Source organism: Chaetura pelagica, unplaced genomic scaffold (genome assembly GCF_000747805.2).
Source record: "Chaetura pelagica isolate M959 unplaced genomic scaffold, ChaPel_1.0 scaffold278, whole genome shotgun sequence".
Taxonomy (NCBI): domain Eukaryota; kingdom Metazoa; phylum Chordata; class Aves; order Apodiformes; family Apodidae; genus Chaetura; species Chaetura pelagica.
The window spans coordinates 3,969,266-3,983,700 of record NW_009954497.1 but is presented as its reverse complement, the minus strand read 5'-3'; the positions used below and the strand labels follow the sequence as shown (position 1 = coordinate 3,983,700).

The following is a 14,435-nucleotide window of genomic DNA, read 5'->3' as shown; positions in this document are numbered from 1 at the left end:
TGAAGCAAGGTTCCCTACCTTTTAGGTGACAGAATGAAAAACTCCAGAAACATTATAACAAAACCCACAGAGTAAGAGTTGCCTCTATGGACGTTCATGATCCCAAATAAAAAGAAGTTGGACAGTCACTCATTCACAATGTATACAAATGGGAAGAGCTGCATATCAAAGTATTTTTTGTGTAGTATGACAACGTAAATAATGTCTGTACACTATAGACTGACAATTTTGCAGACAAATAAAAATCTGGCGAAATTCCAGTCAAAAAGCATTTTGCCAGAAGATACTTTGGGAATGCTTATCTCATTTGTCATAAATCCATGATTTATCGTAACCTAATTTAGACATTATAAGTGGAGAGATTACTGACTTCATCTTCATCAGAAATAATGCAGGCTAAGAATTTGGGTACATATCATGGAAATGCTGTGGAGTCTCCGATGCAAAACAGGAAGACCTTCTGAAGACAAGGATTCACTGAAAGGTCTTTTTTATGACCAGGTATCCGGCTTCCATGAGTTAGGACTTAAAGTACTGAATTTTTCACAAGCTAGGAAATTCAGGATATCACCAGATGTTTTGAAACTTAATAAGACTACAAGTTTTAATAATGCTGGTGAAGATGGATTAGTATTATATCTTATGTGTATTTTTGTAGCAGTTCTATACTTCAGATTTTGTGACCTCATTAGTTAAAATGCTCTGGAAGTTCTGTTTTGAAAATAAATGCTGTTAATCAGTAAACATAGATTAATACTATTTGTCAGGAGGAGAAACCCAAAACCTAGTAGACAGTTTGAAAATGTTAGCATTCAATTTTCTTACCTGTTCTGACCTCGAGAACAGTGGCTTTAACAGTAGCAAAACCAAATTGCTTTATGGACAAGGAAGCATTAAGAACATGTGGTAACCTTTCCTGTAACTGAACTCTTTTTAATGTATTATTTTCAGTTTTGGGCACTTAATGTGCTAGGTTGAAAATGAGTAATTAAGAAAGGATTATAAAAATTAGTACTTTATGCCTTGCTTTGATATGAATTTTCCTACTTGTTCGGGAAGAACATAATTCTTTTTGTGTAACTGAACTTATTAGCTCTTAAGATTTTGGGGAAAAACATTGATCTACATCCTTGCAGTGTATGAGAAAAGAAATGTTTAATTACAATTATGATATGGCTGCTGCTGCTCTGCTATGGTATTCCTGTCCTCTGTCAGCCATCCATTTCTCAAGGATCAGTGGTACAAGCAGCCTTCATTAAATTCTTTGTCATGTTTCCATAAGAAAAATCCCTGGGACTAGGATTCTCAGTAGTAGAATTTTCTGTACTGCTTCTGCTGAGCAGCTGGCCTGCTAAGAGGAATGACTCAGTTGGTAATGAGGATTTTCTTTTTCATAGGTGTAGGTGGGCCATGTAACCTCGATCCATGTTATGTCATCCAGTGTGATGCCACCCCGTTAGTATATGGAAAGGGAAAATAATTTATATGCATTGAACATTATTCAAAGCAGGAAAATGATTGTGTAGCTCTTGGTGTAGTATGTATATGCATTATATTTAAATAAATGATTGGTTTCTGGTTTTTTTCTTCTTCGACTAGAAAAAATGGTTACTTTATCAATAGTCATTGTGTCAACAATCAGAAGAAAAAGAATACAGAAGTCCCTGTCACTTGTCAGTTGTTACTGCATAGGTTTTCTTTCCAGCTTTTCCTTGATGCTGTTCAGGAAAAAAGAGCCAATCCCACATCAGTAATAATCAGAAATACATGTTTGAAAGGATAAAAATTTTGTTCTCTCCTGTTATTCAGTAATGAACTAGGAGTAACTTTCCTCTTCCTTTTCCTATATGCATCCCTCCTTCTCTGGAATTTCTTTATCATCAAGCAAACCATCTATCTTGCACCACCCCATTCTACACCCGCACCCTCCCTGTGCAATCCGTTAAAAAAAATAAATAAATTAAATTAAATGTCTTGTGTAACAGAATCACTTTCATGTCTCTGCTAGTGGCTGCTGAGCTAATCTCAAGTGCAGTGGTGTCGCCTGTTAAAATGTGACTGTAGAATCTGTATAGGCTTGGAAATTTTATTCCTAAAATAGTATTGCAGTTCAAATATTTTGGCAAATTGAAAGCTAGTGTTTTCAGGGAAATAATGAGGTAAAATCCTTGTATAACATATTTCAGGCATTTACTCTTGTCGGTTTCCCAGGGAGTTTATCTGCAGTATCCAGGGGCCATGTTCCTCTTTGAGAATTTGCACAAGGACAGATTATTGCTTAGTTAAAAAATTGTGTGTATTCATAAGTATACATTTAGCAACACATTTTTTTTCTTTCTCCAGCTAAGCATTATAGGTAGAAAGTTTGCTGCAACAGGGTTTAAAGATGTGTGCATTTAAGAGCAACACCCCTCCATGCCATTCCCAGGAAGTTTTTCCAGCACCTCTGCTCTTCCTAGCAAATTGCAGCATCCTGTCTCTCTTAATTCTCAGTCATTTTGGAAGCAGAGGGTTTGTGGCTGCTGATCTTTGCTTAGATAATGGGTCTCATTTTGAGGCTCTGCCTTTGGGTGGTGCCCATGGGGTGCCATGGTACTGCCAGGTGCCATTACATTTCTTTGCAGTGCCAGTGACAAAGTGGTGACAAAACTCCTCTTTGAGGAATTAAGAGTCCCACCAGATCAGGTTAGAATAATAACCATCCAACAAATTACAGGCTGCATTGCTTATCTAGGTTATGTTTTTGTTTGTCACTGTTGTCTTTAGAGGTCGCTTGATTTGTGAAAAGGAACCATGGGTATTTATTTGTGTTACTTCTCTTGTGTTTCTGCTCTCGTTAGTTTCCTTTCATGTCAAGAAAGGCTTTTACATTTCTGTTGACTAAATGATTTGTAGAATTTGGAGCTGTCTTATGTTTTTTTATAATTAATCTCTTTGATAGAGGTGCTCTTTGTAGACACTAGCATTTCTTACTATTTATTTGTGTATTCCCACAGCTTTATATTCTGCTTCCAGAAAGGAGGTTTCCCCTTTAAAACCAAATTTAGCTTTCATAACAGTGCAAAACATTGATGGGACATGCCAGGGGTTAACCTTGTGATGGCCTGAACTCTCTTATACAAAGTTGGATAGTTCTTCAGGTGCAATATGCTATGTCAGATGGCCATGCCTGGGAGGTCTGAGGTTTAGAGACCACTCAGAACCTAGAGTTTCTTGATTGATATTAGGATTAGGATAGAAATGACTGCAAGTGACCCTTGCTGCATATGTACTGATACTCATCTTTCCTCCAAGTTAAATACTTCTAAATCTTGCTATAAAAACTGTCTTGTTTTGTTGGGTTTTTTATAAATGAATTTACTGTTGTAGTAGACTATGATTGTTCTGTCCCTGATTCATTAGCCAAATAATAAACAAGGAAGGCAGTATGTTAAAACAGTGCAAAAAATTTCCAGTGAGTGTTATATATGTTATGTAAGTGTATGTGAATGCCCTTAATGGTGGCACCTCTTAGAAAGACATTTATAGCCTCAGTCCTGTGGAGTACCACTGATTTCATTGTTTTGATGGCAACTTTAGTAAATGAAACTAGGCATGTTAGCATTAGGGCTTGTAAAATGTTATTGTATATGAATTTGAATTGTATGTGTTTTTATAGATGTTGATTGTCTTTTGTGGATGTATCTGCAAAAATACCAATGACCAAAGGTTATCATATTCAGCTTTTTAAACTTTCTATTTCTTCTTCTATTTTTAGTTCTATTTTATGTCCCTTTAATTTTTAATAATGGTGGACAATGAAGTATGAAACAAAAAGGTATTGTCAATTCACAAAAATATTTTCCTCTTCAGTTATTTTACTGCTGAATTTGTGCAATCGTACAGAATTTTTTTCTCAGATTATATTGTATGTTTTCTTACCTGATGTGGGAGTGTACTGGCACAACAGTGAATGTCGTAAGTCACTTCTGAATTAATTTGATTTTGGTTTTTTTTTTAATTTTGTTACAAGTCTTTTAAAGTTGTTTTTGCATTTAGTTCAGAGTATGAGTTCTTTTATCATGTCTTAATCATTCTCATTTGTTTAAAAAAAGCATTTGTCTTTTCTGTCAGTTTGCTATTTAAAATTCTATGAAAACATCTGCTAGTTTGGAATTTAAAGTTGCATTTTTCTGCATACAATAGAATCAGCATCAGTATGAAAAGAATTAAACAATTATTTTAATCTTTAATTTGGCTTGATGAGAATTAAATTATTTCATTTTATCTGAATTTGTAGAGATAAAAAGATGTCTAGTTAATTAAACAGCACGTTTTTACAAGATACGTAAGTATTGTTAGGTGAAGATAATTTCAGATCATTTATGAAGAGGATATTTGAAGATTGATTCAGTGTTTGAGTAATCATCATATATGTTTTCCAGTGGGTTGTATTTATATCACTGAATGAGCAGCTCCAGTGTGTTTTCTTAAAAATGCATTGTGAAAATCAGATGATTTGTAAACTTATAAACTAATGAATGAGAAGTGAAACACTTAAAATAAGTGTTTCAAGAAAAAAAATAGAAGTGTCTTATACAATTCAAAGTGGAAATAAGGTGGTTGGTGGTAATACTAAAAAAAGAATAATTGATGTAGAATAAAATTGTAATGCAGTGATGTTTCACCACTGGTTGAATTTTTGTCTAGTAAAACTTCTTTATTATAACTAAATTGGATATGCATGAAGAACAGTATTAATGTGTTTCAACTTACTAATAACAGTATTTCTATTACTGAGGTTTAGTTCGCCATCTTTCAATAGCAGAGAGTGCCTGGTGATATTCCTGAGAGTTTAGACAACTGCAGTGCAAGGCAGATTACTTTTAAAATTATGTGCAGAAGTAATAAGAATATTAAAGTTACAAAGTTAAGCACCAGAAGTTGCCTGTTCCAACCTTAATGTAGTCTTGTTGTACATATACATTATGATAATTCTGTTCCTTGTTATACTGAAAATCTGTTTCAGATTTTCTTATATGCAAGATTGTCATCTGTCTTTTTGCAGTTCTGTACTCCATTTCTTGTCTCTCACATACATTGAAAAGTTAAGTACCTTAAAGAAATACTATCTGATCATCTTGTAAAAAGCTGTATCACAAGTGATAGGCACTGAGGGATCAAATTAACACTGCATGAGAAACAGAGTTGTCAGCAAAATACTTTAGTTGTTGGTTTGTTTCTGTTTCTCTCCCTACAATTATGCTGGGGCCCAGACAGCAGCTACAGAACTGCTTGCAGCTTCCCAGTAGAAGAAATGGGCACTAAAAGTAACGTAAAAATTAGTTTGAGTAGTGTTGAAAAGATGCTTCCTGATGAGGTTCCCTGCAGGAACAGAGAGGAGGAATCACCAGTTCTGTAATTTCTATGTATTTTAAATTCTGCTTATAATGTGATGTCCTAGTGATTATACACACTGTATCCTGACATGTATCAGGATACAGTGTATACATTTGCGAGACTATTACTGTTTGCAGGGGAGAGAAGAGGGTTAGTTTTTTATTGTATGAACAAGTCACAAATTCTGAGGCTTTGTAGGTTTCAAAGTATTATCTCTGTTTTAAACCAAAGTAACTTTTAGCTGTCATAGTGTGGGCTGTTTTCAATGTAATGTGTGGCTCCTACCAAATTATTTTCTATGAATGTTTTCTGGTGCTACGAAACAAATAATTTAGCATGTATTTCTAAATATGCCTGGATTAGATGCCTCAGGTTTATGAGTTGCTGTTGGCACGTTCTCTTGGGTGACACCTTCCTGACATCCCATTCTTACCAGGTTGGCTGCTGTTTCTGCCATGGTCATTGCCAGAATTCTTTTGTAGAATTCCTACTATTCATGTATGAGTAGTTCATATAGCTCATATGTGAGCTATAGCTCATGCTATGGGTACCTCTAAATACTGTTATGTAAAGAGATAGATCTAGATCTATCTATCTATATATATATATATGCACACACACCTACACACATGCACAAGCACAAACACGTGTGTGTAAAGAAGCTGATTCTGAATTTTGGAATTATTGATGAAAGCAGCAGAAGTAAAATTTTTGGAATTATTGATGAAAGCAGCAGAAGTAAGGTAAGTAGAAGTAAGGTTCTTCAAAACCTATGTTTGCATTCTTGATACTTTTTATAGAAATTGTAAGACTCCTGTGAATCTTTAAAGACCATGTCATGGAGTCATTGAGAATTTCCTTCTGCACTTTTTATGACAACTGAAATCTATGGATGTATTCTTGGGTTCAACCCTGCAGATTCAGCATCTGGCTGATGGAAACAGAACGTTTTCACCAGAGGTTCTTGCACTTGGAATTGGTTTCCTTCTGTGGGTCTGTGTCAAAACCTGACTGAGCCTGTTTATTCAAGGCAATGATGTAAAGCCCATCTGTTCCTTGAAACTTTTCCCTGAAGGAGTGATCTAGAGTGTATTTATGTTCTCAGCTGTGGTTGTGCTTTTTCAAATACTTAGTTGATGCTTTCTGACTAACTGATGTTGGTTTTTTGGTGTGGTTTTTTTTTAAGGTATGCAGCATGGGTGTATTCTTAAAGCAAATTTTAAGAATGTTGCAGAACTTTCCTATCTTTTAACTTGTATAGACAGTGAAGAATTCATGTCCCTGTTTACTATGAATGGAGAAATAACATTGATGAACTGCTGCTGTTAAGAAGAATAGAGTGTAGAGAACCAACTGAGACTTGAGTTCTGTCTATGTGATGAAGCAAGGGGACATTCAAATTCCAGTCAATTTCCTTCATGAGCCTTTGTTGAGTGCTCTTGGGAAAAACTGTACAGTTACGTAATTAGCAAAATTAAGAATCATGGAACCTCTTTCTGGATGAAGAGATTGTGTTTGTCTGCAACATTATGACTTATTGTAAGTGGTTTAGGTTTACATTTCCATGAGAGGAAGAGAAATTATTACTAAAGTGCTTCAAGTGCAAAAATTTGCTCTTGCAGGATGTTTGAATAGTTTCTTTAAAGAAGATATTGAGGTGTGTCTATATGAGGAAGCTGTCACAAAATCAGTTATGTTATGATTTCAAAGTATAATAGCTATTCATCACTTAACTCCTTAAATGAACAATTTTGTTCTCTGCTACAGAGTCAGAATCACAGAGTGGTCAGGGTTGGAAGGGAGCTCTGAAGATGGTCTAGTCCAACCCCCTCGCTAGATCAGGATCACCTACAGTAGGTCACACAGGAACATGTCCAGATGAGTCTGGGATGTCTCCAGGGAAGGAGACTCCAAAACCTCTCTGGTCAACTTGTTCCAGTGCTCTGTTACCCTCACAGTAAAGAAGGTTTTCCTATGCTTAGCTTGAACCTTCTGTGCTCCAGTTTGTGCCCATTGCCCCTTGTCCTGTCATTTGGCACTGTTGAAAAGAGACTGGCCTCATTCTCTTGACACCCCCCTTTAGATATTTATACAAATCACCTTTCACAGTATGCTTGACTAAAAAACATACAAGTTACCTCCAGCCCCAACAAGGAATTAATATTTATGTAGGCAGTTAATGCAGAATACATGATAAAATTACATCATTAGCTTATTTTATATTCCACTAGCTGCCTTAAAAGCATCCTTAATACAAAGTGTAATATTACAATAGAGATGTGTTCCTACAGCTACTTTTATGTTGTATAGGGACTTAGAGCAAAATTTATTCCTTCTGAAAATATTTGTGAAAAAAGTTTAAAATTGCTGACAATATGATTCAGTTAGAGGTAGTAAGACCAGTATACTTTGGTGGAATCAAAGATGCCTGGAGGTATTTAAAAGACATGTGGATGCAGTGCTTAGGGACATGCGGAAGTAGCAGACTTGGCAGTTAGTGATTGGACTTTTGGTGGTCTTAAAGGTCTTTTCCAACCAAAAAGATTCTATGATTCTATGCTGGTCATGCAGATTTGCTTATTTTTACTTTTAAAATTAATTAATGGACTCATCTACTAATTAGCTTTACTCATTTGGCTAATATTAAGATGTTAATAACTAATGATGTTAAGAAAATGACAGGGTTAACAGTAGCTGGTATGTTTTGGATTAAGTTATAAGTCATAAATAACTGATTTTCAGTAATGCTAAAATCACATAATTACCTTTATTCTCTTGCATATTATGTGCATATGACAAAGCTAAATTCCCACATGTCATTGCTTATGTAACAGAGAAGTAAAATAAATGCCCAGAAGAACTAACCTATGCCCAGCAGCTTCTGAAAATAGCTGCTGTTCTACTGCCTTCTGGCTTTCTAACACAGTGATTTGATACACAAATATAGAAGCCTTCACATGAGAAAACTGGAAAATTATTGAGTGCATTGATCTCCTAAGTCACATGAAGACAGTAACATTGATTGTGTATTAATGTATTCAAATGTTACTCATTTTTACTTTTCATAATAATGTAATTTCAAATATTTTAAATTGCTTGTTTTGCACTTAATATCAACCAGCCAACTACTTTTGGTCTAAAACAAAAGCATGCATTATTTGTCAAGAACTTTGATTATAGTCTTTGATGATAGTAAGATATATTGTCTTAAAATGTATCTCTCTGCATTTTAAAAATATACTTTCTTTGATTTTACATTTTTTCTAAGAAAATAGAAAAACTAGAATTAGAGCTGCATGGAAGCAAACAGCGTTTGGAACAAGCCCAGCAGGATGTGGCAGGAGCCAGAGAGGAGTGCCTAAAAATGACAGAACTGTTGAGTAAATCTGAGCACCAACTGCACCTCACCAGGTACCCTTTATCCTATTACATGCTGTAGTACCAATTTCATTCTGCTAATTTTTTGCCACAGGCTTCCCCACAGTTGTTATAGCTACTTGCAACCATTGACTGCATGATCACCCTCAGCCATCTTAAAAGTGGAGATGTAAATAAGTGAGTTATGAACTACAAAGTGAGTTATGAGCTATAATCTATGAAAGAAAATTACTAGCCTGAAGAAAAGGCAGTGTTCAGCTCTGGTAATGAGGTGACATGCTTTTGGGCAGGAAAAAGAGGAGAGGTGAGTGCAGCTACGTTCTTTTTGTTGTTTCTGTGTTCAGTAGGACAAAAAAATTTTAAATGTCATTTGAGACTGTAGTGTACACTAGCACCATTAAGCAAAGGAGTTCTCAGATTAATAGCCTGATGTTTCTGCAGCAGAGTGACCGGGAACATATAAATTAACATAACTGTGTTAAGTTTCATTGAAGATTAAACAATCAAAAGGTAAGATTACCGTCTAGGAAAGGGACGTAAGCTCAAATATGTAAGGAGGGTGTTCAAGTCAGTTGCCTGGTGGAGATGTGGTACAATGCAATAAACCTTGTGGGACAGGAGACTTTGCCTGAGCTTATTTTATCCTTGGATGTAGCTCCCAAAGCCATTTACTATACTATTCATTGCACATGTCTAGAAAACACCAGAAGATAAACATGCCAAGTATTCATTGCAACTTGAGTTTTGGAAACCGCAGGAGTTTTCCTTTTGCCACAGAAAATGCTGTTGTCTGACTGTATGTAGGGTTTTGGTTGTGTGTGTTGGTTTTGTTTTATTCTGTCCCCCCATTCCCCATAAGACTGAACATCCAGAAACAAATCTGGTGGCTTTTACTGAGTCCTTAAGCTAAACAAGTTAATTTAAATTTTCTATGGGGGGGACGGGACATATGACACCATCAGAATTTTATTACTTCATAGAAGTGTGCATGTTTATCCAGGCTGTTTACTCTTTGGGCTTTGTGAGAATTCTGCCATTGAATAACTGGAAATAAAATAGAGCCTCACCTAAACTATTAAATGCAATGAATCACTTTTTTATTCAGCTACATTTCTGTGTAATTCAGAGCACGCTTGTTTAACAGATGGAAGAAAGTACCACTCTAACAGCCTGTATTTAGAGAAAAAATATGCTAGAGGTTAATGAACTTGAAAAAAGTTTTGGGTGAGTTGTTAAGATATCCAAAGTTTGGATTCAGCAGAACTTTATTAATAATGATTTGTTGTGATAGTTAACCAAATGGCTTACCACTCTCCTTTTAGCAAAAGGCTGATTATATGCAATAAAATTCTAGATATCTTGAAGGAAATCTGACTAGCCAATTTTAAAAAAAATTTTGCTTTTTAAATTCTCAACTTTTAAAAATTATGACTATTGCCTACTTTTACAAAGCCAGTTACATACAGCTGGATACCTAACATATAGATGATTCAGGTAGCTTTTCAATCTGTGGTCTCTGACTTGGGAAATTGCTGAGATGCAAATCAGTGAAGGCTGTGAACAGTATTTTGGGCAAGTAATGCTCTGTGCTGGCCCTGTTCTTGCACAGTGTCACAGACATCTGCTTTTTGAGACAGATGCTGAACTGCCACAGCTTCTTTGTCTGACCTAGTCCAGCTACTCTTCTGCGACATCATGATCTTAGATTGGATATTAGAAGAGACTTCTTCCCTTAAAGGGTTATGAAATACTGAAAGAGGCAGCCCAGGGAGGTGGTTGAATCACCATCCCTGGAGGTGTCGATGTGGTGCTTAGGGACATGGTTTAGCACTGGACTTGGTAAAGGTAGTTTCATGGTTGGACTCGACAATCTTAAAGGTCTGTTCCAACCAGAATGATTCTGTGATTTGGTGTAATCTTTATTTTACTTTTTATCCTTTGTGTTCATGTTACGGCCTGTGCTATATATCAGCATAATGTAAGTATGCTTATATGTAGTTACATGTTTTCTATGCTGACATCTAATTGTTAGAAAATTGTATACACTGAAGCATGGGAAATAGGTTCAAATCCTTCCCCTTGATACTCCTCAAATTCTGTAATAATTTGTTCTCTGTAGGTTTTTGTGTCCTCCTTGTCTTTGGAGTGTCTGTCTGCTTTCTAGTAGTACAGTAGGTGATGTTGCTTTCATGAGTGAAGAAGAGGGGAAGAGAAGATATGAGAGATCCATTGCTCCGGAACTGTTGTTACCTGTTGTCTTCATGTATTTGAGATGGGTGTGGCAGGGTTAGAGATGTTACTGCATAGTTTTTTTCCCCAAGTCACAGCAGAAAAGATCCTCTATTGAAATGAAGTTTTTCCTTAGCCTTTACTTTTTTTTCTCCTCTCAGATCAGTTCCACCCAGAACAGGTTTTCTGATTGAGTGAAGGTGTAAAAATTACATGTATCTAGTGGCATTAGTTTTCAGTTTTGAATTCAGTATGATTTCAATGGATGGGTATGTCCATAGTTGTTGCACTTGAACTTTCCTGGCTTATGGTCTGCCTTCTTTAATTCTTTCTACTTTTCACCTCAAATGGCAGCTGTGCCAGTCAAAGATACTCATTTGAAAGGTAGTGGTAATAGCAATCTTGTGGGGGGTTTATAGAATCAGTCGCTGTGGCACTTGCCAAGGAAAACAGATTTTAAGCTCTAGAGTCCTGCCTGTGGGAGGTTGCTGCAGAAATTGCACTGATTTAGTGCATCTCTTGGGTATTCTGGCCTTGGCCTTGCCTTCTGATTTCTCTCTTTTCAGGAGAGGACCAGCTGGTCCACTCCAAGTCTTCTTGCAATGCTGGACTTGAGGGAGTCCTGTACTGATGTCACATGGCTGTGGATAGTTCTTTCTGTTGCCTTGCATGACCTTTCTGGGAGGTACAGAAAGAATTATTTATTTTGTATGAATTAGGATATTACAAAGGAGAAAAGTTTTTTACTAAGCCACTGATTCTAATTTTGGATATTGCAAATAAATAGAATAAAACAAATATGAGAACTTTGAATTGTAATGTATGAAAATGAGATGGTATAATATTGTATGAATGGATTAAATGAGAAGGGGCATAAAGTCTGTAACTTAATGAGAAGTTTTGCTCTGCAGAACTGCACTCTTCTCCAGGAGTCCCACTTTTGCTTTATCCTAGTTTTCAGACACTGATTGATTACCAACTAAACAGTTTCTGAGTTAACAAAATGTACTTGTTAAAAATCAAGAAAAAGGTTGCAATTAGCTATTCTAAACCATTGCCACGGAGTTTAAATTTGCCTTTTCCTGTCACCTTTCTTCCTGGAGCAATATGTTGCTTAGAAACCCTTGCTATTAGCATGCATTTCCGGTTATTGACTCCAGTCAGTGGTTCTAATTTGAATGTATTCAAATGTCTGGGAAAATACAGAACTTTTGCTGTGTAGTTTAGATTGTCAGTCATGTAACTTTTCAGATCTCACCCTGCTGTGACACTGACTGTGCTTGTTTAAAGTTGTTGGGTTTTTTAACCTTAGTTTCAGCTTTGTGATTCTTTGCATTAGAGTTAACCTTAGTAGGAGAATCTTATGAAAGTACTTCTGAAGTCAATGTTAAATTGCCTGGTCAGTATTACATTGCCATTACTTTGGAATCTTGCTAGTGAACCTTTTCTGAATCTATTCCTCAGTGAGCAGAAAACATACAGATCTATTGTTCATGAGCAAATAATGGTTAAAAGCATGTCAGAATGTTAGTGGAAAAGATCACATAAAAGATGCAAGATGTTAACAGATTGCCCAGATTTTAGCTTGTCATCTAATTTAATAAAATTTTTTGCTAATGGAATTGTCATGAAAAATCTTTCCTTTTTGTTGCAAAGCATAGCTGAAGCTATTGTTCCAGTTGCAGTCAGATGTAGATCCCGTTTGCATAAATGCTAAAGCAGTTAAATAACTCTAAAGAAGTGAGGGGAATTGCTGAATTTAAAAATTGTACATTTTCCATGCCATCATTCATTTTGTCAGGCATGGAGTTAAGTAGATAGCTCGAGATATATTGACTGAACTGTCCTCTCAAATTTGTTGGGAGAGGTAATTGAATGGAATTTACACAGATTTAATTTAATTTAGTTTTTTACTATTCTTGTTTGCTTGTATGAAACATTCCAAGGAGTAATGAATGTCAGCTTGTAGGTAGGGAAAAATTACAAAATGTTAGAAGAACCCATGCTTCCAGGTTCAGGTAGCCTACCAAGCTACCTTGAATACCTGTGTCAGTCTCTTGAAGGATAAAAGTTTATATTACAGTGAGGACAGTGGATGTTGTTCTTGGTTATTTTTTCCCCCATTATGGGATATTTCCTTTCTCCCTTATTTTTGAAAATGATACCATCTCTAGAAAACAGCATCTCAGAGATAGTGGCATTTGAGGAGTACATGCTATAGCCTTCCTCCTGTGCATCAGTCCTTCTTGTTAGTTTCAATGACTCCATTGATACTAATTTGTGTTACATGTATAATAAATGAAGTACACACCTTCAGGTTTCTTTAGCTTTATTTAGTCACTGAAGCTTTGGTGCTGAGCTGGATGTCATCACCAGCATTCATCAATAGAACTGCAGCATGCCTCAGACATTGATTTCCCTGTTTAAGCTATACCATGATAAAATATAAACTAACTTTTTCATTTATAGAAGGTGGTTATACTTAAGCTTCTAGGGGATTGCATGATACTTTGTATTCTCTCTTTTTTTTTTTTTTTTCCCCTGTAGTATCTGTTAGCAGCACAATTGCTGTCATACTTTTTATAACAATTTTATCACATCAGAAAGAGTTCATTGTCTGTGGTGGAAATTAGGTAACATTGGAATAAATACTATTACTAATATTAAATTACTGAGATATATTTTGTGTTCCCAGACTTACTGACTGATGAAAGGACCAATGACACTCAAATTGGGGGGAAGGAGAGGGGAGAAAAACAAATGAGGTTTCAGCAGTGATTGATTTCTGTTTATATAAATATATATAAAATATATACATATATCCCATCTTGTACTAAACTATTATGTTAAAATGCAAGGGGGAGTGATAACATGAAACAACTCTGATAACTAATAAACTCTTTAGATTCTGCTTCATATGTTTACTTTTCATTAAATTTAGAGACAGTTGCAACTATGTTGTTGTGATTCAGTCAACATTTATTTCTATCTGTTTTTCATATACAAAGGCATGGGGATGCCAGAAAATAAACTGTTAACGGAGAATTAACTTCTTTGGCACGCTTTCATACTTATCTCCCAAATTAAAGAAAATGAAATGGGCAGAAGCAGAGTGTAGATTACCTCCTTTTTGACAAAAATGGTGGGAATTTGAAAATTAATAATAAAAAAGGGAACAGATGCAGTAACATGCCAGAGGGAGATTAATGTGGAGAGTAAAATCTGTGAGCAACAAAACTGAAGCAAACTGAATCAGTGGGAGGTGGTTGTACAATCAAAATCAGGATAAAAGAGAAATTACAAACAACCCTGCACTTGTCAAAGTAGTAGTAATGAAATCCTGACTCTGCCAGCAGCGAGAACCTGTGTTAGCACTTTGGGGTAAGGCCGGGAGCCGGGTGCCAGGTAGGAGGGCAGCGCGAGGCTGCTGGGCGGCAGCCATCGCGTGT

The 14,435-nt window shown here is 35.9% G+C and overlaps 1 protein-coding gene across 1 annotated transcript in view; it reads left to right on the top strand.

Annotated features, from left to right (window-relative positions):
• The window catches only part of SDCCAG8 (serologically defined colon cancer antigen 8), a 101,281-nt gene that overhangs the window by 27,820 nt on the left and 59,026 nt on the right, over window positions 1-14,435 (top strand). Inside the window, 1 exon segment of the mRNA XM_010004620.1 lies at window positions 8,648-8,790. Coding sequence (XP_010002922.1) covers window positions 8,648-8,790 — 143 coding nt within the window.